General features: G+C 41.5%; 1 protein-coding gene across 1 annotated transcript; it reads right to left on the reverse strand.

Moving 5' to 3' along the window:
- Window positions 1-1,822: 1,822 nt before the first annotated feature.
- LOC120925114 lies at window positions 1,823-25,916 on the reverse strand. The gene is made up of 6 exons (XM_040335988.1): window positions 25,285-25,916; window positions 21,869-22,726; window positions 19,046-19,273; window positions 9,885-10,453; window positions 5,017-5,165; window positions 1,823-2,757 (listed from the first exon to the last, which is right to left on the reverse strand). The coding sequence occupies exons 1-6, from the start codon at window positions 25,378-25,380 to the stop codon at window positions 1,844-1,846; spliced, it is 2,814 nt and encodes a 937-aa protein (XP_040191922.1). The 5' UTR covers window positions 25,381-25,916; the 3' UTR covers window positions 1,823-1,843.

A 25,916-nucleotide genomic window follows, 5' to 3' on the forward strand; every position in this document is an offset into this window, starting at 1 on the left:
GCACCTACAGAGATGACTGGGAGCTTATCTGAACATCCTGAGCCCATTCACTAAAATTAAGTGGGTATGGGCCACCCGACATACTGATCAACACTGAAAAAGTATGAATCTAACTTTGTGAAAGAGACAAAGAAGGAATCCAGCAGCACAATGAGATATAAGTAGAAATGTTCACATAAATAATATTCAGAAATGCAAATTCACCAGGAAATTACATTCAACAGATATGCGGAAGTGCTTAAGGACCGCCCCACATACATATACTGTGGCAGGGCGGCCCTTAAACGCAAAACCACATAACTGTACATTCATTTTGTCTTTAGGCCTCAGGTGCGTGTGCGCCGCCATAGACCTGCTCCCCTGGGATTGGACACAGCGGGAGCCAATCAGCGGGTCTGGCAATAATTCTGAGAGAGGCAGAACGACAGTCTGCCTATGTAAACAAGGCAGACTGCCATTCTGTTAGTAAGGAAGACATAGATTTTGTGAGAGACACAGATCTCTGTCTTTGTACAGTTAAACCATCCCCCACACAGTAAAAAAACACTCCCAGGGAACACATTTAACCCTTTGCTCACCCCTAATGTTAACTAATTTCCTGCCAGTGTCATTAGTACAGTGACAGTGCATTTTTTGTATTGTATTGTATTGGTGTCACTGGTCCCCAAAAAGTGTAATTTAATGTCAGATTTTTTTCCGCCGCAATGTCGCAGTTCCACTGATCGCTACCATTACTAGTGAAAAAAAATTGCATAAATCTATCCCATAGTTTGTAGACGCTATAAAGTTTGTGCAAACCAATCAATATATGGTTATTGGGATTAATTACCAAAAACAGATTACATGTTGGCCTAAATTGATGAAGACATTTGATTGTATAATCAATTTTTTTATTGGATGTGTTTATAGAAGAATGTAAAAATATATATACTTTTCTGAATTATTGTTTTTTTAGCGCAAAAAATATAAACTGCAGAGGTGATCAAATATCACCAAAAGAAAGTTCTGTTTGTGGGGGAAAAATAAGAAACATTTTTTTTATTTGGGTACAGTGTCGCACGACCTCACAATTGTCAGCTAAAGAAACACAGTGCAGTATTGCAAAAAATGGGCAGTTTAGGAAGGGGGGTGAACCTTCCAGAGCTGAAGTGGTTAAAGGCCAAATATGTGTAGTCACCTGACCCTCACACCTATATGGGCTGATCTGTGTTTACAAGTGACAGTGAGGAGAGGAGGGTGAGAACTAGAATGGAGTTCCACATTCCGGCTACAAAACTGGGTTGGAGGGTCACATGTCAGGGCCTGGCGAGCCGTATTCAGCCCGTGGGCCTTGTGTTTGATATCTGTGCTGTAGAGGGATGAATGATAATAGAAGGAAGACTGAAGCTGTTTCTGGTACTGCTGGTACTGGATTCCACTTGTACTGGCTGTTGATCTGGAATCTTTATTTTCTATCACTCTCCCTTTCACTCTCCAATCAGTGTGTGAGGGCAAAGTGGGGGCAAGCTGCTATCTTCAGGTGTTGGTTACATTGTGTGATGCTTTGATTGGTCACAGCATTTTATTTGTGATCAGCACCGTCCAATGGACAATGCAGTGACAGTACTTTGCTTGTGCATGCTGGGGGGCGTGTAAGAGCAAGAAAAAAATGAAGCTCTAAAATATCATCCAATCCTGTGACATCTACCTTCCATCCACTTATGTACAATAGGCAGACAGAAGGCAGTCAATGTCCCCAAAAATCATAATTCTGATGATGATGTCATTCATAATGATGATGATGGAAACAAAATGACTGAATGTGTTTAATCTGATCTACAGCATTATACATTGAATCAATGTGTTACATTTCCATCATTCTCTTCCCCAGCATTGTCCCTCTTGTGTTCAGTTCAGGTTTGAAAAGTAAAATGTAGAGTTTTGGAGAAAACATACACAATAATATTCCAGCACTGGAGGTCAGTATGGCGAATATCTCCACAGCCACCATGTATTTCCCTCTGGTGCTCAGATAGGCCGGGATCATGGCAATCCAGACACTGCAGAACACCAGCATGCTGAAGGTGATGTACTTGGCCTCATTAAAACTGTCCGGTAATGTCCTCACCATGAAAGCCAGAAGAAAACTCACAGCTGCCAGAAACCCCATATAACCCAACATAGAGTAGAAGCCGATAACTGACCCTTCATTACACTGAATGATGATCTTCCCAGGATAGGAGTCCATGTCATACTCCTGAAATGGTGGAGAGATGGACAACCAGAGAATGCAATTCATAACCTGAATGGATGAGCAGAATAACATGACTGTATTGGGAAGTTTGACTCCCACCCATTTTCTACAAGAGCTTCCAGGTCTGGTGGCTTTAAAAGCAATGAAGACCATGATGGTTTTGGCGAGGATAGAAGATGCTGAGATGGTGAAGGGAACTCCAAAAGTGACTTGTTGCAGCATACAGGTAATATCCACAGGACGGCCAAGGAACAGGAATACAGAAAGGAAGCTCAGTATGAGGGAGAGGAGCAGAATGAAGCTGAGGTTCCGGTTATTGGCTCTGACTATGGGAGTGCTCCGAAACCAAACAAATAGTCCAAGTATAAGGATAGATGTTGTAGCAAATATGACTGAAGTTATAGAAAAAAATAAAACTAGAATGTCCTCCTCATATGATAAATACTCATTGACCTTGTCACTACAAATAGTTTTAGCTTTGTTAGGCCATTCATTTTCAGGACACTTCTTGCAGAGTTCACTGTCTGTAGAGTAAAAAGAAGTGAAAATAACATTAGGCACGGTATACCGAGAATGCAACTATTTGACAGTTTTAACCTCTTCAGTGTAATCAGTTTCCTGACCATTACTTTTTAATGATTGCAAAACTGTTGGAGGCTTTCTCAGGCAGACAGTAGGAGGAAGCTGATTCTCATTGCTTGCTTAACCACTTAAGACCCGGACCATTATGCAGGTTAAGGACCTTGCCCCTTTTTGCGATTCGGCACTGCGTCGCTTTACCTGACAATTGTGTGGTTGTGGCTTTGTTTCCCAAACAAAATTGGCGTCCTTTTTTTCCCACAAATAGAGCTTTTTTTCAGTGTTATTTGATCACCTCTGCGGTTTTTATTTTTTGCGCTATAAACAAAAATAGAGCAACAATTTTGAAAAAAAACAATATTTTTTACTTTTTGCTATAATAAATATCCCCAAAAAAGATATAAAAAATATATTTTTTTCCTCAGTTTAGGCCGATACGTATTCTTCTACCTATTTTTGGTAAAAAAATCGCAATACGTGTTTATCGATTGGCAAAATTTATAGCGTCTAGAAAATAGGGGATAGTTTTATAGCATTTGTATTAATATTTTTTTTTACTACTAATGGCGGCAATCAGCAATTTTTTTTGTGAATGCGACCTTATGGCGGACACATCGGACAATTTTGACACATGTTGGGACCATTGTCATTTTCACAGCAAAAACTGCTATAAAAATGTACTGATTACAGTGAAAATGACAATGCAGTGAAGGAGTTAACCACTAGGGGCACTGTAGGGGTTAAGTGTGACCTCATATGTGTTTCTAACTGTAGGGAGGCGGGGCTGACGTCAGTGATCGTTTTTCCCTATATCATGGAACAGACGATCACTGACATTGCCACAATGAAGAACGGGGAAGGTGTGTTTACACACACCTCTCCCCGTTCATCATCTCCTGTGACCGATCGTGGGACACCAGCGGCGATCGGGCGTGGCGTGGTCACGGAGCTTCGGACCGGGTTGTGAGCGCACTGCCGGCAGCGCACTCGCAACCCTACAGCTGGGTTCTTAAAGAGGATGTACAGGTACGTGATTGTGCCCAGCCGTGCCCTTCTGCCAATGAATATCGGCGTGAAGGGGTCCTTAAGTGGTTAAGAAAACCTCCAACACTCCCAAATGGGTCAGAGGTAGAAGAAAAATGTTGCAATCTTTTCCGAAAAATTGCAAAAAGGCTTCATCAGTAATCATTAATTTCATACAATTTAGGAGATGTTCAGCCTGCAAAGTGTAAAGTATAATGACCGGGCCATTTTTTCCAATTCGGCACTGCGTCGCTTTAACTGACAATTGCCCGGTCGTGCGACGCTTCACCCAAACAAAATTTACCTCCCTTTTCCCCACAAATAGAGATTTCTTTTGGTGGTATTTGATCACCTCTGTGGTTTTTATTTTTGCGCTATAATCAAAGAATGACAATTTTGAAAAATGTTTATTTTTTTACTTTTTGCTATAGTACATATCTAAAAATATATATAAAAAAATGTATTCATCAGTTTAGGCCAATTTATATTCTTCTACATAGTTTTGGTAAAAAAAATGCAATAGGCGTATATTGATTGGTTTGTGCAAAACGTATTGCGTTGGGGTATATAGGTCTATGGGGTAGATTTAGAGACTGTTATTTTTTAAATGTTTTTACTGGTAATGGCGACGATCTGCAATTTTTAGCGGGACTGCGACATTGCAATGGATAAATCTGTCCCCAAATTATACTTTTTGAAGACCAGTGACAGTATTACATTGATCAGTGCTATAAAAATGCACTGATCAATGTAAAAATGAAACTGGCAGGGAAGGGGTTAACAGTAGGGGTTACTCAAGGGGTTAACTGTATTTTTCATTATTTTCTAATTGTAGGGGGTGGACTTCCAGGGACATGACAGAGATCACTGTTCCCGATCACTGGGAACAGTAGATCTCTGTCATGTCTCCTATCAGAATGGGGATCTGCCCTGTTTACAAAGGCGGATCCCCAATCTGCCTTTGTACTAGGCGATCGCAGGTCGCTGTCAGACACCAAGTCCACCCGACCCGCGGGCACGCTCCTGCACAAGCCAATGTACAACTACAAAGATTAGCACAGGAGAGCCAACCTGCCGCCGTATAATGACCCCGGCTGGTCGGCTAGTGGTTAAACGTTTTTATTTTCTAATTTAAAATATGAATTTATACATAAATTTACTTAAATTAAAATAAATCTTACCAGATTGGTTTGATATTTCTCCTTCTGAACATGGAGCACAATTATAACAACATGGGTGATATCCTTCTCTTACAGATTTTCTGAACCCCGGAAGACATTCCTCGGAGCATTGGCCTCTTGGGACCTGAGATAATATAGAGCTATATGATCTATTCAAGAGTAAAAGTACAGATATAATAGTGTAGGGAAGCCGAGCTTCTGATGTATTCAATGATGTATAATGCAAACCTTGGTGGAAACACATGGACCATTAAAGAAAGGAGGCCCTTCATTAGTCTGGATACCACAGAATATGTTCTGATCCAGAAGACAGAAATAGACATCTAGGAGTACTAGCAGAATCCTTTCATTAGAAAAGTTACACCAACAAAACTATCAGTACAGTATAAACGCTGCCTTAGAAACCCAAAGAGAAAATCTCCTACAATACAAAGAGAAGAAAACAAATAGCCGTGTACCTCTAGTAATCACATACAATTCCGGCACTAGAAGGGATGAGAGAGATAATGAAATAGATGGAACCCATCATAACAGAGGACAGAACCCTGAAAGGAATATTCCAACAACCCCCAGTGCTGACCTTCAGGCAACCACCCAACCTCAGACATCAATTAATCAGCGAGAAGCTTCATTCTGAGGACAGGGACTCAAACAAGGGAACAAATCCAACAACAAGTGCTGCAAATGTTGCAAACTATGCAGCCACATAAATGTATTAAACATCGTCACACAAACAAAAGGAGCCTTCAGTATTACAGGATCATACAGCTTGGCCTCCAGTAATGGGATGTACTTCATTCAGTGCAAGCATGGGTCATACATTGGTGAGACAGGACAGTTGTTACAACAAAAGAATGAATCTTTATAGACACAATAAAAGAACATAAAGAAGAGGATTACTGAGCACATGTGGGACATCATTTCCCACAACCCGACCATTCCATGGAAATTTTGGTTACTAAAGGAACTTTTTAAAAAATACTCAGGAAATGAAAACCTTTTAACTGTGAATAAAAATTCTATATGACAAAAAAGGGAATGATCTGAATGTGGACCACAGTATTTTAAATCACTACCACGTGATTTTTTTTAACAAACTAAGCTTTATTGAGTTCCACACAAAATACAACATATAGGTATAAGTAGCATACTAGACATTAACATAAAACCCAATAGCAAAGAACAAATTGAGGACATTGATTTATGCAGCAGCACCAATTCACAATGTGACACAAAAAGAAAAATAACAGAAAAGAATAACATTGACACAGAGGGGGGCCTCTCGGGCGAGAGGCAGAGTCACAATCAGCAGTATAAATTATTAAAGAAGCAATATCACAATTAGCCTCAGTGATATATTGGGGACAACCTAAAGCCCTATACACACGATCAGTCCATCCGATGAGAACGGTCTGATGGACCGTTTTCATTGGTTAACCGATGAAGCTGACTGATGGCCAGTGGCGCCTACACACCATTGGTTAAAAAAACGATCGTGTCAGAATGCGGTGACGTAAAACACAACGATGTGCTAAAAAAATACAAATTTCAATGCTTCCAAGCATGCGTCGACTTGATTCTGAGCATGCATGGATTTTTAACCGATGGTTGTGCCTACTAACAATAATTTTTTTCTATCGGTTAGGAATCCATCGGTTAAATTTAAAACAAGTTGGCTTTTTTTAACCGATGGATAAATAACCAATGGCGCCCACACACGATCAGTTTGGACCGATGAAAACGGTCCATCAGACCGTTCTCATCGGTTTAACCGATCGTGTGTATGCGGCCTAAGTGTTAATTTATACAATGGAAGGAGTAGGAGTCTAAGTTACCACTACGAAGTACAAGTCAATGGAGACTGTAGCCATCTGTCTAATGCCCCTTACACACGATCGGAATTTCTGATGGCTTAAAATCTGATGGAATTTTTCGTCGGAATTCCGTTCAGCCCAGGTTCACACCGGGTACGATTTCCTTTGATTTGAGATGCGATTTCACATTTGCCGCCAATTGTAGGCAATGACACTGTCCTAATCGGTGCGACGCCGCATCTGCGGCACAGCACCAATTTCAAAAAGTAGTTCCTGTACTACTTTTTGCGATTTCGGGCAGCGATTTACACAGAAACCTGCACAGATGTCTCTTAAATCGCGGCCGAAATCGGGACTGCCGGCGGGAGTGAAATCGTGCGAGTTCAGCTGAACTCGCACAGCTTCACTCCCGCAGCCCAGTGTGAACCAGGGCTCAAGCTGTCTTGCATACACATTGTCAGATCAAATTCTGACTATCTAAAACGCGGTGACATAAAACAATACGAAAAATGAAGTTCAATGCTTCCGAGTGTGCATCGACTTGATTCTGAGCATGCATGTGTTTTTTCTCCGTTGGAGTTGCACACAGACGATAGGAATTTCCTATTGTTTTTTTTATTCATTGGAAAAAGTCCGATGGGGCCCACACACAATCAGAAATTCCGATAAAAATAGTCCATCTGACTTTTTTCATCGGAAATTGCGATCGTGTGCACGCGGCATTAAGATTTTGTTTTATTTGCCCGGACAGCCCCTATTGGTATAAATAACCTTTTTGTAAGGTAAATTTTTATATATTACATTAATCCAGGAGTGTGTTTATCCATATCGGAGTCCGGGAATAGACCCAACAAGCATTGTCTAGGATTCGTTGTCACTGGTGAGCCCATCTGACCATGAAGTTATTGGACAACTTGCACCCAAAATCCCTGAAAATGAGGACAATGCCAGAGTAAATGCCCAAAGGTACCAGTGGAGATTAGACATTTGGGGCTTGGGGAGGGACAAAACTTAACCATACGTTCTGGGGTAAGATATGATCTAGGACTAATGTATATTTGAGGAAGCCTATCTGACATTTTAGGAGACACTCATTTACCATCCTCCAACAAATCACTCCAATCTTCATTATCCAGTTCACCTGCCTCAGCTTCCCATCTAGGTTTGAGGGAGTGAGCACATTGGGATGCAGATGGGGTGATTAGCATATCTTAGAATTCTGATATCAACTTACGGGACTCATCACTGCTTATCATGGCCAAGGCATCTAGAGTAGACAGAACTGGGTAATTACTTCCAAGCTGCACATGCAATGCATGATGCAGCTGGAGATACTTAAACAGCATGTGGTTCGGAAAAGTGACTGATTTTAGTTGGTCAAAGGCTTTGAGTCTACCATCATGAAAGACATGTGAAAGCATATATATACCCTTTGAGATCCAGACCTTTGGGTAGGGAATCTGTGGAATTTCACCCAGGTGTTTAATATACCACAATGGAGTATTGTTATGTAACATAGAGCAGTTCATTTTAGACACGGCCAGGTACCAGATCCGTCTGTGCTGGAAAAGGAGGCCAGATTGGCTTGAAGAAACAAGGGAGCAACCCAGACCCCTCAGCAAATCACAGAACAGATGCAAGAGATGTGACTCAGGGACTTGACAGACCAGAGAGAGGTATCTATGGTTATCATATTTATCAAAATGGCAAAAGTGAGAGAGTTGTGCCTCCAGGTAATATAAACCAAAGTCAGGGATTGCCAATCCACCAAGAGACATTGGGTTTTTGAGGACCTTCCATGACAGCGTATGTCTACTGGCACCCCAGATAAAGGACTGTAACAAAATAGCCATAATTTTTTAAGTATTTTAGTGGAATATACACTGGAGAGTGCCAGAGGACATATAAGATTTTAGGCAGTAAGATATTTTTTTTTCAAGGCTTATCCGATCCATAACTCCCAATGGCAATTTTGCCCATATCTGAGTTTTACATGTAAGCAATAGTATTAGGGGCTCCACATTCGATAAATGAAGTCTGATATGGTCCTAGAGACCCGGATACCCAAATATTTAAAGGAATTGACTCACTGAGGGCAGGGTTGTCTGATTCATTGATGAGTGAGTGAGTGAGAAACTTATATAGCACAACACATGCAAACTGAATCTCCTCTTGGCGCTTAGTATCCAATTCACCTACTGTACATTTGCCTTTGATGGAGGGAAAACATCAGTCGGGAGGATTTGGGATTTACCCCAGTTGATTTTAAGACCTGAGAACCTAGAAAATTGTTCAATGATATGAAGTGCCGATGATAAACAGGGACCTGAGTAAAGAATATATAAAATCATATAATCAGCATTGAGCCCCACTTTTTCCACTAAGGAACCAGAACACAGACCTTGAATTCCAGGGTGGGACCTAAATGACATAGTCTGGGGTTCAACTGGCATACAGTAAGTAAAGCCATTCTACTGAATCGAAAGCTTTGGCAGCATCAAATGTGACTACCACCATGGAGCCAATTCAATTGTGAGAGGCCTGAAGATTCATAAATAGACGTCTGGTGTTAAAGGCTGTGTTCTTGGCCTGCATAAAACCTGTCTGATCTGGATGAATTAAAGACAAAATCACAAAGGGCTAGGACCTTGGCTAGTATTTTGATATCAGTTTGCAATAGGGAGATAGGCCTATATGACTCAGGATGAAGGGGGTCCTTTCTGGGCTTGGGTATTAGCACTATAAGAGCTTCACGTATGGAATCAACAAGGGTAGAAGCCTCATATATAGCGTGATAAAGTGGCAATGATTTAGGTACTAATGTGTCAGAGAAGAGGGTATAGAACTCAATAGGCAAGCCATCTAATCCCAGAGCCTTGGACATGGCAAAGTGAGCCATAGCAAGCTATGTATCATCTACTGAAATAGGAGCCTCCAATATAACTTCCTGTGCCTCTTTCAATTTAGAGAAGGTAAGAGCATCCAAAAAGTCATGTAGAGTTTGGGCAGTGTAATCGACTTTAAATGTACAAATGTCCCCCAAAAATGACAAACTCTCTTGTAATCATTTCTGGGTCTGTAATGAAACCATGTGGAGGTGATCTTAGCGCAATAACCACTGGGGGTCTGGAATCTATATGAGCCAGATGAGCTATTGATTTACCTGGGTGAGGTCCATGTTTAAAAATTCTTTGCTTATTGAAAAAAATGTTATGTCTAGACCACTCATAACACATCTGGTATACAACTCTAATTTTGAGTCTAGTAAGATCATCTGCAGAGGGTAAAGTTTCATATAGCACCTCCAAAGAGGTTACCTGAGCTACTGCCTGAACATAGGAAGATTTAGAAGACTGCTTATATCTAGAGATGTGCTCTGTTAGTAGTAGACGGGCATATTTTTTAAATGCTTTCCATACCGCCAGCGGGATTGCTGTGCCGCAATTAAAGTTATTATCTGTGTTCAATTTATCTGTATCCGGCAATATAGATAACCAGAATGGATTCAGCCTCCAGTTTGGAGTAGAGGAACTAGTAAAAGGCGTTAGGGTGACCCAATATGGGGCATGATCTGATAACAAACAGGAGCAGAATCCAGCCTTCTGTAGTCTTGAGATTAGCTGCTGGAAGAACAGAATAAAGTCAATTTGAGACAAAGTGGAATGAGGGGTAGAAAAACAGGTGTAAGCCTTTCGACTGGGATAGAGATGTATCTATAAGGGCAAAGTCCACCAATAGTCAACTAAATCCGGTCTTATGATATAGCTGTGGTGCTTGTGGCTCTAAGCCCATTCTATCCAGACTAGGATTGGCTACCATATTAACATCACTCAATCACAAAAGCCGTGACAGATGGGTGTTGGGACATAAAATTAAAACCTTCACTTAAGATGGTAGTGTACACTGCATGGAGAGGACCTAGGAGACATGGGCCCCCTCCTCTACCTCCCTCCTCCCTGGCCTGGGGAACACCTCTTAGAGTGATCCGTGGCCTTGAGTGGCCCCTGCTCCCTACATGGACATACGGGACACAGCACATGGTGCAGCCAACATGGTGCCCGTTCCTCGTCCTGAAGGCCTCTGCTGCAGAATCTTCTGTGCTGCATCTATTACCTTTTAAGCTCCAACAAATGGACCCTGACTCTTCAGCAAGCATTGCACAGGCAGTGATGACTCTCCTGACCCACATTATAGCTGAGGACATGGATCAAGCTGTTCTTAAAGGACTAGAGCACCTTCATAATGAGCTTCAGGTCCAGAAAATCAAACAGAGGAGCGTATCTCCTCTATAGAAGATGATACTGCCGCAGTGTCTGTGGCTCTTGCTAGGCTATCCACAGTGCAAAAGGTGCTCCAGGATAAAGTGGACGACTTGGAAAATGATCAGCCACTGCTCCTCTTTGCAGATTACTCCATCAAAGTCATGCCCCAGCACAAGGCCTTCTCCGTGGTCTATTCCTCTACAACAGCCACATAAAATTTACACTGGCATGCCCAGCTATTCTGCATATACAACCTGCCACGAGAGAGCGGGTCGCATTCACTTTTGCATCTAAAGCTGAGCACTACCTTAACATCACACACCCTTCAGCCATCAATTCTTCCTCCCCTGGAAGATCTGCTCTGTCAACCATAAACCAGCAAGTCCTGAGAAACCTCCCTACACCGCTGATCACACATTCCTGATAATCAATACGGTTTGTGCCTATTGTCTCTTTATAGCTGCCTAGACTGTGCTATCTCATACATCTGAAGAACCGATCATCTGGAACATCATTTCCAGGGGAGACCCTCTCTCTATGTTAAGTCCTCACCACCTGCTGTTACTTTGCCTCATCTAGCGGACCTTATTAGCTGCCGCCCACAGCCTACTCTGATTTACTTAATGCACAAGATTGTTATCCCTACTTGCTTATTGGCTTTCCTTTCTCCTTCCATCACCAACCCTTCCCTCCCCTACCTCTGCCCATTCTCCCTAATCATCCCACCTTCTATAGACCCCCCTCTTCCGGAGATGTTTCATGTCTACGAATACAGAGGATGCACTCTTTGACGGGGTATCTTGGGAGTGTGCACCATAGGTAAAAGAGTGAAGTCCCTGTTCTTTTTCTGGAGGCTTACCCTCCTTTTTTTGTTGTTCACAATTTGTGTTTTATTGTGCTATCTTTTCTTGTTTTATCTCTAGGATTCTACCAAAGCTCTAATGATGTTGGATCCAATGGGACAATGTCTGTGGTGATACCATCTCTGTTTGGGCTTCCTCATGTCCATCTGTCACAACAGCCATGGCTCCTTTGGATGTTGGGGTTCACCTAAAGGTAATATCATGGAATGTCAAGGGGTTACGCTCCCCTAGTAAGCGTATGCAAATTTTGAAACACCTCAAGCACTTGCAGGCAGTTGTGGCTCTCTTACAGGAGACTCACCTGACAGCCGATGATCTCTCTTGCTTTTGTAAACTGTGGGTAGGCAAGGTCTTTGGCTCTCCAGGTGTGGGACACAAATCTGGGGTTGCTATTCTTCTTCATAAGAACCTCCACCACATAATCAGGACCATTGAAACAGACTTGGTCGGTCGCAGACTTACCTTTCATCTAACTATTGCCTCTTGTGACATTGGTATTTCTAATGTCTATGCCCCCAACTCCCTGGGACATTCCTTTTTTCAATACTTTGCCTCTTGGGTCCTGCATGTTACTGAACACCTCCATATTATTGGTGGGGACTTTAATTCAGTCATGCACCTATCTGAGGATCGCACCCCAGGGCTTTGCAAATGAATCCCCTCAGCCAACACACCCACTATGATAGCTCATTCGATCTCCTCGCTCCACCTCACGGATATCTGGCATACTTCTCATCCCACTGATCTAGAATACACCTTTTTTTCCCATCCGCACAACTCTTTCTAGAGAGAAGATAGTCACCGCTCCAATAGGGTATGTGGATGAATCAGTATCCTCTCAGAGAAACCCGGGTGCTGGCAATGCACGAAGCAATAGTAGAAAGAAATGTTTGGACAGCCGTACTCTGGAAAAACCTTCTTGGTTGCCTTTTATTGATAAAAGTTTTCAAACACCACACATCACAGCAAAGACAGGGGCATACAGCTGACGTCCAAACATTTCTTTCTACTATAGCACAACTCTTTCTCTCATACTGACTACCTTTTTTGCTCATACAGCACTTTCCTTATGGTGTCCTCGCCGACTATCGAGAACGTGGTCATCTCTAATCACTCCCCCGTTAGTGTCCAGTTTCTGGTATCACATGCTCTTGTGGCACAGGCACTTGGCGTTTTCCCTCTTATCTGGCTAGCAACGATGACTTTAAACATGTTCTTCGCTGTGCTTGGGCTGAATTTGCCTAAACCAATGGGGCCCATCTGACCAACCATAATTTGTTTTGGGAAGCGGTGAAAGCTTTTCTCAGAGGACGCATTATCTCTTACACATACCAGCTCAAAAAACAAACTTGCCTCCAATATCTGCAGGCCATTGAGTCTCTACGATTGGCCCACTGTACCTTAACTTTAAACCGTACTACAGCCAATACGCCTAACTGGCAAGCAGCTAAAAACACTTTTGACCATTATTCCATGCAACAGGAGATTACACTTCTGGCAAAACTATTCTCTGGCTGCCACCCACCTACCCATATTGGAGCCCTACGATGTCCTAAGGGTGGTATTGTTATTGCGCCCTCTGAGATTAGCACCCTTCTTACTAACTACTATACATCCCTCTACTCGGAAGTCCCCATTGATATGGAAGCAGCACATAAATTACTTGCAGGAATACACCTATCTGCTTTATCTCCTGAACAGTTGGAGACCTTAAACTCCCCCATATCCCTTGATGACATAAATAATGACATAAATAATTTTCCTTGGCCTAAATAGTACACCCTCTTACTAGCGGCGTAACTATCCTTAACTATGTTTGCCTTACAATCTAGTCTATAAAGTTTGTTTTATATAACAATTTATGAGTACTAATATTGTTATTACAAAGTATGTAATTCTAACTAGGGATTCTACTCTATACCAAAATGCAGCTATTATAGCGTATTATAAGCACTACATTAGTATCTATTTTATTAAATTTATAGACATTTACGATACATCTCTTGATTTGCTGAAACGATCCAACATCCTCATATACCGGTACCTCCCGTGCTGGATCTGGCTTCCACCGGGACAGCCGCGGGTTGTGCCTTACTGGTGCCGGTGCCTGTGCTAAGCAGTGTGTAGGTTATTTAACTTCATAGACCAGGTGAGCACGGGGCAGTCTCTACTGTCACTATATAATAACTACTATGACAAAACTTTTATGTATGTATTTTTCTTTATTATTTAAAGTTCCCTGTTTGACACTGTACTAATGACATATTTTTGTGTTCTGTACAAATCAGATGAAACTAAAGATGTGTGCAAGGCCCTGACAAAGCACTTGTGTGAAACATGTTGGCTGATCGCACCATGAAGTATCTTGTTTCATACATCAAACAGCAATTTATTGTCTATGTATATGAACTGTATTTTAATGTTATCATTAATACATTTATATTTTTCTAAGAACAATTTGTTCAGTGTGCTCACCTTATAAAGCAGACCTAATATTTCCCATTAAAGTCTATTATTTTTCTGGATCCTGAGAAGGTATTCAACAGCATTAGCTTCTCTTGGACTGTTCATGGTCACGAGGGCGTTTGGCATGTCAGGACCCATTCTACACTTTTTCAAAAAATGAACGCCTCTCCGACTGCTCACCTCCTTAGCCCTGATTTTATGTCCCCTGACATTCCACTCACCAAAAGTACACGCCAAGATTATCCCCTTTCCCCCCTGCTTTTCAACATCGCTATAAATCCACTCTACACAATTCTGAATTCTCCATCCGAGATTAGTGATGTCACGATAGGCAATCAAGTTTTTCGCTCAGCTCTATTTGCTGACAACATTCTCTTTTTCTCTACTACTCCTTCCTCTGAAATTTCCCTCCTTTAGGAATTGTTTGCAACCTTCCGGACCTGCTTGGGACTACATATTATTTTTTGACAAAAGTGAAATCTTAGAGCTTAATCCACGACTAAGGCTGGATCGATTCATCTCCATTTATAGTGTCAAAGCAACATATCACCTACCTAGGCATACGTATTGGTAGGGAACCTTCCTCCTTGTATACTCTGAATTATCCCCTGGTGATAGTCAAGATTGTCAAGGAGTTGGAAGCATGGGCAGCCCATCCCCTTTCACTATTTGGGAGATGTCATCTCTTCAAAATGGCCTTGTTTGCAATAATAATGTACGCTTTCAGACCCTTACTGCTTAAACATAAAGATGTCCAAAGAATTCATATGGCCCTGCTTGTATTTCTTTGGCACGGCAGATGGCCTTGAATCACGCTTCAAAAATGATGTCTCCCAAGGAGTGAAGGAGGAGCAGTTCTGCCCAATATTAGATTCTATAATCTCTAATGCATATTAAGGCAGGGTATTGATTGGCTGACCAAAAATTATTGTTATTCCAACCATATGCTGGAGGGCGCCTTTGTGCCCCCATTCAATCTCCAGGCTATCCTTCACTCTAGCTTATGCTTCCTGCGCCACTCCCTAAGATCTAACCTGTTAATCAGGGACACAGTTATTGCCTGTAGGGAGGTACAGAGACTCCTGGGTCTACTCTACACCATCTCATCCCACCTTCCCATACTTGGTAACCCAATGTTCCCCCTTCATCAGAACACAAAACCTTCACTCAATGGTCCTCCTCTGCCCTGACTGTAACCAATTTCATCAATATGGCCTAGGAACTTTCAAACACCACTAAGAGCTGGCTAATCAATGCTCTCTTCCATCATCACAGGCATTTTACTACCACCAGTTAACCAGCTTTCTCAAAACTTTCTTTAGCTCACATCAAAACCCCTGCCAGCACTCGTTCATTGACGTCATGGTGTACCGGGGTTAGTACTCCAAGTCAGAAATATACTCTAACCTTATTACACAGCAGGCTACCAAATACCGCATTTCCTCGTTCAGTCACCGGGCTTTGATTCTTGACAACCAGAATGCCGCAAAGAAGATCCTGGCAGGATACCAAAAAGACCGCTCTCTGGTAATCTGTGAAATGTGGTGGGAAACTCAATTCAAAATTGCCCACCATGAATATTTCCCATTTTGACACAGCAAAGTTGACCCCTCTCTCTACTTATGCCCCTGGCGTAACACCCCCTGCCCATCTCTTTTCCATAGGTTGTGGACCTGCCAATCAACTTCTACCTTTTAGAATCAGATATCAACCTATATTGACAAGAATCAGCATTTTACTCTGCCTAAAGACCCTATGCTATGCCTTTTCAGCTGTGACACTCAGCTGGCTCATCATAGTGTCTCTCTCCCTCAATGGATTCACATCTGTCTCCTCACAGCTCACAGAATCCTCATGCAGGCTTGGATCCACCCCACCCCACCTCAAATTGCCTCAGTGACACAAGCACTTCAAACTTGTTTGTTTATGGAGAAAATGGACACTGTCACTCAAAACGTCAAATCCTTAAAATGTTTTATTTCCAGATGACGTTGCTTTATGGAAAATTCTTAAATTCCAGAAAAAATCTCCCTTCACGGGATGTCCTTCTGTTTTATGGACTGGTATCTGCATTCAGGAATAACCAACACCCTGGGAAAACTTGGGATCCGAGACACTTCTGGCTCTTAGACCTATCATACCCCCCCCCCCACCAAGCATTCCATCTACTTTATATGTTCCATCACTACCTTACTTGACTTGAAATGTACATATGATTATAACCTTGCTAACCTTTATTTCCCTCTCCAGTTATAATGTATACCTGCTTCCACTCATCAGGGTACTCCTTTGGTAGAATCCACCATCAGGTACCTTTCTTAAGCCTGACACTATGATATCAGTTGTTCTACATCTACTCAATGATGTTAAGCCTAATGCTTCGTCTTGTCTATGACTTCTCGTACAATTTTAAACTGTGAAGGTTATGTTTTTTTTGTTTTTGTTTGGATACACCTCTGGAATAGGTAGTATGGGTAGAATGAAAAGCCCACCCAATCCAGAGTTTCTTTAATTCTACAAGGATCCTACAACATGTGTTTCTACCAGGACAATGACATCAATACGTTGACATTTCAGAAATGACTCATCTCTGAGACCACGGACGTTTCCAAATAAAAATTATTAGGGGGCCATTGGAAAAACAGGGAATAGTATATGGGATCAGTGGAGGTGGAATCCTCAGGCATAACCAACATAGACATGTAATAAAAATAAAACAGCATAAGTACCTAAGATGATTGTAAAAATCAATGCAATTACATGATCACTCAAATGCCTATGTTGTACATAAGCAAAAGGCCCCAGTAAAAAAAGAAAAAAAACCTAACCCACCCAGCTCTACATTCACCCCGACTTATATGAGCATAATTTCCAAACTGTGTTATAGTCAAAGTAGCAATAAACATACATCAGCATGATGTCTGAAGTAAGGAATGACAACGAAGCACTAGCTGGGAGATTATACTTGAAGAAGAGGAAAACTCTTTGTCTTTATTACTCCACTAGGAGGGCAAAAATCCTATGAAGGGCAGTGGATATAGAACGACTTAGGCTGCTTGCTGCAAGTGTTCGGTAGAGATGACACAAATCTGAGCATCAAACAGCATCAGCCCCATCAGCATAAGTATAACAAGGTGTAATTCCAGTAATAGTAGCAGTGGCATCCTGATACAGACCTTCAAAACCGGTTATGAAAACAACAAAGGCCCTCATAAGATGGCCATTTCCTTATGGCTAGGTATCCAAATGTGTAGGAACATAAAACAAACACCATGTCTCTTTATAGGTGAATATGAGAGGAAGAATAATCGCAAACCATAGGCAGCCTCCCTGCACATGGGAGGGAGATGAAAGGGGTAGAAGTCCTCAAAGTGCTCACAGCTCAGGTAGGGTCTAGTCGATCCAACCATGCAGTAGCTGTCTCGGGTTCCTCGAAAAAGTGAATTTGATCTTCTCCAACAGCATAGAGGCATTGCAAACTTGGTGAACCCGTAGGCGCCGACTGACTTCCGTGAAGCAGATGCGTTGTCAATGGACCTCCGCAGAAAAGTCTGAAAATGCCAGAATCTGGGTGTTATAAAAGGGTATAATACCTTTTTCCCTGGATAAGTGAAGGATGGCATCTCAGCCTTTATAGTTAAGGATCTTGGCAATAAAGACCTGTGAAGGCATTCTTTGTGGTGGTGGTTTGGCAGGCATGTAATAGACATCCTAGGGTCAGCAACTTACACTACTCAATGATGTTAAGCCTAATGCTTTGCTTGTCTACGACTTCTCGTACTATTTTACACTGTGAAGGTTATGTTTTTTGTTTTTGTTTGGATACACCTCTGGAATAGGTAGTATGGTCACTACAAAAGTTTGCGAGAAGGCCTCTCTACCATATGTAGCAATAAGGAAATGCTCCAGAGATGTGGCGTGGAAGTTGAGCAGCGAGGGTGGCAAGAACCAATACACCTGGAGCGAGAAGAGCTCTGAAGACCTCCCAGGACCAGAGGACAGGCTGACTGGGGCCAGAAAACGAGGATTGGCAAAAGGTGCAGGCAGCCATGGACCACTCCTTCTCACAGCAAACATATCCTCTGGAAGGAGCAGAGAACTGTCCCCACCCAGAACGAGAATGGACTCGGCCTGCTGCTGGCCATCATAAAAATCCTGCTGGCATGGAAGATGCCATATCAAGCATCACATACAACTTCCCATAGACAGGGATTGCAGACTGGGACATGGGTGCACTCTTTCTCTCCCCCCCTCTCTCTCTCCCCCTCTCTCTATCTCTCGCTCTCCTTCTATGAGTGTCCATGTCCCGGTCTGTGTGATTAGGAGGGGGGAGGTATTAGTAGTCAGTCACATTCAGCTGGACTTGATCTGTAATGTAGAAGATGTTTTGTAGTTCATCCACTTCTTCGGTTATATAGAGTGATGGGAACATATCCCGGCATTTATACACACACATCTAGACCTGACACCTTCATCTAATCACCATGGAATGAGTCAGGGCAGATGTTGGCCGTCTATGAACAGGATGGGGGAGGGGGTTAGGTTTTGTCTGGAGATGGGTTTAGGGACAAAACTAGAATGTTTCTTGTATAAGTTGTGAATCAGCTTCCCCAGTGTAACTCACCTTGTCTCCTTTCCATGATATTTGCTCTGGATCTAGTGTAAGTTGCTGACCCTCTGAAAGGAACCCATCAAAGTGACCCACAATCATCCAATCAGTGATATTTCTATCTTTAATTCTTGTAATCCAATTTACAATGTCCATTGGGCTGGGCAGTTCTCTTTTATCATTAAAAATCATGACCGCGCCATTCTGATCCTTGTACTGGACTTCTTTTACATAGCGGGACAGCTTAAAAAATTACAGAAATTATTATAGGTAACAAGTATATAGAACGTTTATAAATCTTTTAACTATAAATTGTTCATCTAGTTATATCTCATTTAGGGAATGTCATCGGGATAAGATGACCTGTTTACTGAGCACTTATAATTAGATAGATTGTATTGGGACTATTTCTATACAATTTGATTTGGGAATGTGAACGTTCCAGAGATAAATTATTAATTCTTTCCCTTTACAATACACTGGCTCAGCCTCATCTTGGATATACAGTTCAGTTTTGGTCACCAAACCTTTAGGAAAGATGTCGATGAATTAGAAAGAGTTCAGCAAATGGCAACAAAATGAACAAGAAGGACAGAGGATCTCAGCTATGAGGACTGATAGATTACAGGTATTCACTCTGGAGAAGAGACACTTAAAGCAGTTGTATTGTCCGCTTGGTCATTTTTACCTACAGGTCAGCCTATAATAAGGCTGACCAGTAGGTAAAATGAATATGTCCTAAACAACCAGTACTATAAAAATGCACTGATTACTGTATAAATGTGACTGGCAGGGAAGGGGTTAACACTAGGGGTGAGGAAGTGGTTAATGTGTGCCCTGCATAGTGTTTCTAACTGTGGGGGGAGGGGAGGGACTGGGGGAGGTGACCGATGGTTATCCCTATATACAAGGGACACACCATCGGTCTCCTCTCTCCCTGACAGGACGTGGATCTCTGTGTTTACACACAGAGATCCATGTCCCTGTCTCTGTGACTGCCGATCGTGGGTGCCTGGTGGACATCGCGGCCGCCAGGCACGGTCATCGGCACCTGAGTGACGTGGTGGGCTTGCGCGCCCCTGGCGGCAGCCGTGTGCCCCCAGTGGCTTGAGGCCAGAGACCGTATATAGACGGCCTCTCATCAATTAAGATCCACATTGCGGCCATAAAAAGTCGTCGGGCCAGCGGGAAGTGGTTAATAATGGAGGCTGAAAGATGGGTACATACGGGTAATAATAGAAAGGACAAGTTTAGAGGAATTTGAACTGAATGGGAACAACGCTAAGTAGAGTGAATAATACATAGAGCTGCAGGAATTTTAGGTAAAATGGCCATGGGGGAGGGAAAAAAATGAGGGGGCTTCCTTTCTTTCTTTTTTTTTGTTTTTCTCTCTCCCCTTACTTCCCTTTTTCCCCCTTTTACAACTGCTCGTGTTGCCTCCCCTAGCCCCCTGACTTATACAGGTATGGGAGGTGAAGGAGGAGGCACTTGTTTTTTTTTTGCAGATTTTGTCTTGTTAAAAACGGAGTTGGAAAGTGGAAATAGGAAAGGGAAGGTGGGAGGTGGGTAAATGGGAGGGATAGGTTATATAGAGGTAATATGGCTTTTCAGAAGCCTCATACACAATATTTTTTTTTTTTTTTTTCATGAATGGTGGAGGAAAGGCATAGGAGCAGCCTCTTAAGCCTCGTACGCACGACCGGGAAACTCGACAGAATCCATTAAGAAACTTGGTGGGAGAGCTTTTTTGCCGAGGAAACCGGTCGTGTGTAGGTTTTTCGTTGAGGAAACTGTCGAGGAACTCGATGAGAAAAAAAGAGAACAAGTTCCTCGATGGGAGTCTCAATTTCCTCGTCGGGCTGGTTTTCGACGAGAAACTCGAGCGTGTGTATGCTAAGAAACCCTTGCATGCTCAGAATAAAGTATGAGACGGGAGTAAAAGTAGCATTTGTAATGGAGATAACACATTTTTCACGCTGTAACAGACTGAAAAGTGCAAATCGTCTCCGACCAAACTTTTACTTAACACGCAGTAACATGAGATTAGCAAAAGCAGCCCCAAGGGGTGTGCCAATGGAATCAAACTTCCCCTGCCATTGTATGTGTTGTACGTCACCGCGTTTGAGAACGAGGAGATTTTGTCTTGACAGTGTGTACGCAAAGCAAGCTTGTCGAGTTCCTCAACAAGCCTAACAAGCAACTCTTCGAGGAAAACAATGTGTCTTTTCTGACGAGTTTCTCGGTCGTGTGTACGAGGCTTTAAAGGGGAAAAACTTTTTTTTTCTCAGGGGGGGGGGGGGTCACAGGGAACTCTAGGGGGGAGGGGGATGAAGGGAATAGAGAGAACCCTTTTTTTCTTCTATTAGGGGGAGGGGGATGTAGGATATTGATAAGGATGTACCATTTTATTGTTTTGATATGTGACATAATGTTAAATGGAAATGTAAAAAAACAAATACAAATTTTGATAATAAAAAATAAATAAACATGAACCTAAACTGGGTGTAATTTTTGTCTGGACACCTTAGGGGTTATTTACTAAAGGCAAATCCACTTTGCACTACAAGTGTAAACTACAATTACAAGGTGAAATTGCAACTGCACTTGGAAGTGCAGTCGCTGTCGATCCGAGGGGGACATGCAAGGATAATAAAAAAACAGCATATTAGCTTGCACATGATTGGATAATAAAATCATTAGAGCTTCCCCTCATTTCAGATCTTCCCCTCAGATTTACAGCAACTTCACTTCCAAGCGCACTTTCACTGCAATTTCATGTGCACTTTGCACCTGTAGTTTGCACTTGTAGTGCAAAGTGGATCTGCCTTCGTAAATAACCCCCATTGTGTTCCAGTACTGAACTGACCGAGTATAAAAAGATTCAAGTAAACTTTCATTGGACGCTCTCACCTTATACTTTAGTGTGTGTGGATTTATTTCAGGTTGTTTGTTATTTATTTTAAATAAGAAATCCATGTCATGTAATGCTTGAGCCAAAATGTAGACTGAGATATACACTCTATAGGATGTTTTCTCATCAGGAAAATATAAATCAAGCGAAAGTTTCCCCAAACTGCAGTCCCTAAGAGGACGTCCAGTTGTGAGTGGAATTAGGACATTTTTCATTTGGTTTTTTGAAAAGCATTGCAATTCAGATATGAGAATATCTTCCATCAGGGGGTCATTTGGGCGGCTGGATGGATAAATATTATAAAAATATTCCAGCATTTCCTTTATGTAGAGATTGGGGAATGTAAACGCCAAGCTGCAGTTACTGAGAGCAAAAAATATTTCAGTCATTGACCAAGAATCTGGTATAATAAATGTTTTCTCCATGTGATAAGGGACATTATGATACAAAAACTTGTAATAAGTCATACTAGCTGAGCCACAAATAATAAGAACTTCTGTGGTTGAGCTCCGCAGCTCTGGAGGAATTTTATCACAATTCTCTTTAGACACCAGAATCTTGAATTCAATACAAATTCCATGATCAGATAAATGTTTGCTGAGATGTCGGATCTCCCTCTCTCCGTATTCATCATCAGATGTAAGGATCCCGACCCAGTTCCACTTCAACCTTTCCAGTAACTTTGCTATGGCCACATATTGCATCTCATCATCCGGAACTGTCCGGAAAAAGTTTGGATACATCTTTCTATCACTCAGCAAAGTATCTCTGGCTCCATAACTAATCTAGAAAGAAAGAAAACCGTCTGTATAAATAATGTGGAACTCTTAATATCCAAATGGACAGAATAAAACCTTAGAAAATGTTTAAATGTTTTTTTTAGAGAGCAAAAAAACATGTCATCTGATCTGTCTATAATAGATGTATAAGCAGATTGTAGTGGTGCTTTTATTTCACCAGACTGATCAGATAAAGATACGAGAAAACATTTATTATTTCATAAATGATTAGAATCTGCAGTGAGAGCTGATAATATGGCATTGAGCCTAGGTTCACATTGGAGCCATTTGTCATGGGATTTGAGAGATCAAATTGCAGCCTATTGGAGGCAATGGCAATGTTCCAATCGGCGCAACACCGATTTTTTGGTGCCGCACCGATTTGCAAAAGTAGTTCCTGCACTACTTTTGCCGATTTCAGGTGCGACTTCAATAGACATCTGTGCATGAAGCCACACAGATGTCTGTCGAGTAGCACCTGAAACCGCTCTGAACTTGGTACTTTGAAATAGCGCTCCTGAAGTAGCAAGATTTCAAAGTAGCATCAATGTGAACCAGGGCTAAAAGGGGGATTTATCAAAGCTGGAGCAGCCAGAATCTGGAGCAACCAATCAGCCTCTATCTTCAGCTTGTTTAGTTAAGCTTTGAAGATGAAATATGGAAGCTGATTGGTTGTCATACACAACTGCCCAGATTCTGGCTGCTCCAGTTTAAAAAAATTCCCCTCTAAGAGTTCTTCCTCCTGTAATCCCACCTAGGGGTCTCCTGATCATCAGTTTACCGGACAGACACTCCCACTGCAAGACTGATTTTTTGCGAGTTGGACAACCGAGTATAAACACAATTACCAGCTCAGCTCCTGAACCTGTATATCCTTTATGGACCAGATCAATGTTTACATTTCCACTATGGGTCTGTCTATTCAACCAGAACTCATTTCTTCAGAAAACAAATCTGTGATATACTTTTTATACATTGTGTGTATATATATATATATATATATATATATATATATATATATATATATATATATATATATATATATATGTATATATATATATATATATATATATATATATATATATATATATATATATATATATATATATATATATATATAATTTTGTTAGCTAAAAATGCTAAACTGTCTTGCAAAAAATATTTTATTAAAGTTATAGACAAAACTAAAAAGAAAAACACACTTCTATCTGCTTTGATCGGTCTTCTGAATACCTTCCTCGCACTGTGTACAAACATTATATCAATCCCAAAAACAACTTTGACAGCAAATACAGTACATATAATGTCGCGTACACACAATCGGTTACAACGATGAGAATGGTCTGATGGACCGTTTTCATCGGTCAAAACCGATCGTGTGCAGGCGCCAACGGTTATTTAACCATCGGTTAAAAAAAAGCCAACTTGTTTTAAATTTAACCGATCGTTAGTAGGCACAACCATAGGTTAAAAATCCACGCATGTTCAGAATCAAGTCGACACATGCTTGGAAGCATTGAACTTCGTTTTTTTCAGCATGTCGTTGTGTTTTACGTCACCGCGTTCTGACACAATTGTTTTTTTAACCAATGGTGTGTAGGCGCGACGGACCATCAGTCAGCTTCATCGGTTAACCAATGGAAAAATCCATCAGACCGTTCTCATCGGATGGACTGATCGTGTGTACGCGACATCAGATTCAGACCTACAAGGCTTGATACTCTATATACTGTATACAGTATACATGATAGAATTATGCAGTGCTTCTACATTTACAATATATCAATAACATCACCATGTGCTCAGTAATCTCCCCGACTGTTCAATGGAATATAAAATACAATAATTCAATAACAAAACAAACTTGTGTTAAAAGTCCGCTTTCAATTATATGTGAGATTCAAGATCTACCAATAGATAGTTCTTCTCTCCACAACCCTGGCCGGGTGGTTGTGGGGATCTGCACACGGGAGGCTTTTAAAAACAAAGGGGCCCCCCTATGTGAATGAGTGAGAGGGACATAACACTCCTACTCGCTGACAAAAAAAGTTACCTATAGATAAAGACACACAAATGTTTGACAAGTCCTTTACTTAAAAAAAAAAGAACCCAAGAAAAGCTCCTCATTGTAAATGCATCCTTATTTATGATGTCTGCCGCCTGAGAAATTGTCAACACTAAAAACCCAACAGACCCGGTACACTTGACAGGAAAGGGATGGGGATAGCAATGACACCAATGACCAAGTATGACCATGGCCAGGGATTATAGGTCATGTAAGCCAATGATATTGGTGACTTTGGTGATTTCTAGATTCCTGAAATATTACTTCTATAAATGATCATCAGGGGGCTGAATGGGCAAAGGTTCAGGCATTTTTCAAATGTTATAACTGACAAAGATTGGACTGAACCATTGGCCCATCCCTACACAGCACTGCCTTCTTTTTTTAGAACAACCTTATACTTTACCACCAAGGTTATTTGTACCCTTTTGACCCACCTCACCATAATACGACTCGCTGTCCTGACGTTACATAATATAGGAAATTCTTCTTTTCTTACCTGGGTGTAACCATATAGATTCAGCAGCTGGGCCATTTGGAGAGTGGTGTCAGAATTGAGATCTCCAATGAAACCAGCCAGGGCCCCCCGCTCCATACAGGAATAATTTGGAGCTTCCTTTGTATGTCCAGACAATATCTGTAGAACGTCTTTTATAGCTTTATTCACATGTCCACAAGAATCATACACATGATATCCCAGAGTTATGTTGGGAAGAATATCTGGACTGCGGTTTATCTCATTAATAGCAAATATAAAAGTCAGGAGATGTCTATATTCTCTCCGGTAAACCCTGCAGGAAATGGAGAGTTTTTCATTGGTCTACAGGACAAGGATTCAAGCAGAAATTATTTATGGCAAAATGTAGAACACATTTCAACTGCAGATCTATGGTGGGATTGGTGGCCGTGTGTATTGCTGCATGAAACATATAATGAAATGTAATTGTTCCTGAATTTATATGAGTTATAGCCGTGGTTTTCAATTTATGAGGCATGCATTTTAAGGTACCACAATAACAATATATAGTATTTCTGTGAGGGGAATCTCATTTATGGAGCCCCAGATAGCAGTAAAAACCTGACCGGGATTCTTTATCCTTCCCAACTCTATTCAAAAGTGAAAAAAAAACA

Source organism: Rana temporaria, chromosome 1 (assembly GCF_905171775.1).
Source record: "Rana temporaria chromosome 1, aRanTem1.1, whole genome shotgun sequence".
NCBI lineage: Eukaryota > Metazoa > Chordata > Amphibia > Anura > Ranidae > Rana > Rana temporaria.

What these genes read in the sequence shown, in the direction of transcription:
- LOC120925114 (XM_040335988.1), bottom strand. Translation starts at nt 25,380, where the DNA reads ATGGAGCGGGGGGCCCTGGCTGGTTTCATTGGAGATCTCAATTCTGAC. An exon ending in ATCTATATGGTTACACCCAG is followed by an intron (nt 22,727 to 25,284) that starts GTAAGAAAAGAA and finishes CTTTCTTTCTAG; the next exon opens with ATTAGTTATGGAGCCAGAGA. An exon ending in AGAAATATCAAACCAATCTG is followed by an intron (nt 2,758 to 5,016) that starts GTAAGATTTATT and finishes TTTACTCTACAG; the next exon opens with ACAGTGAACTCTGCAAGAAG.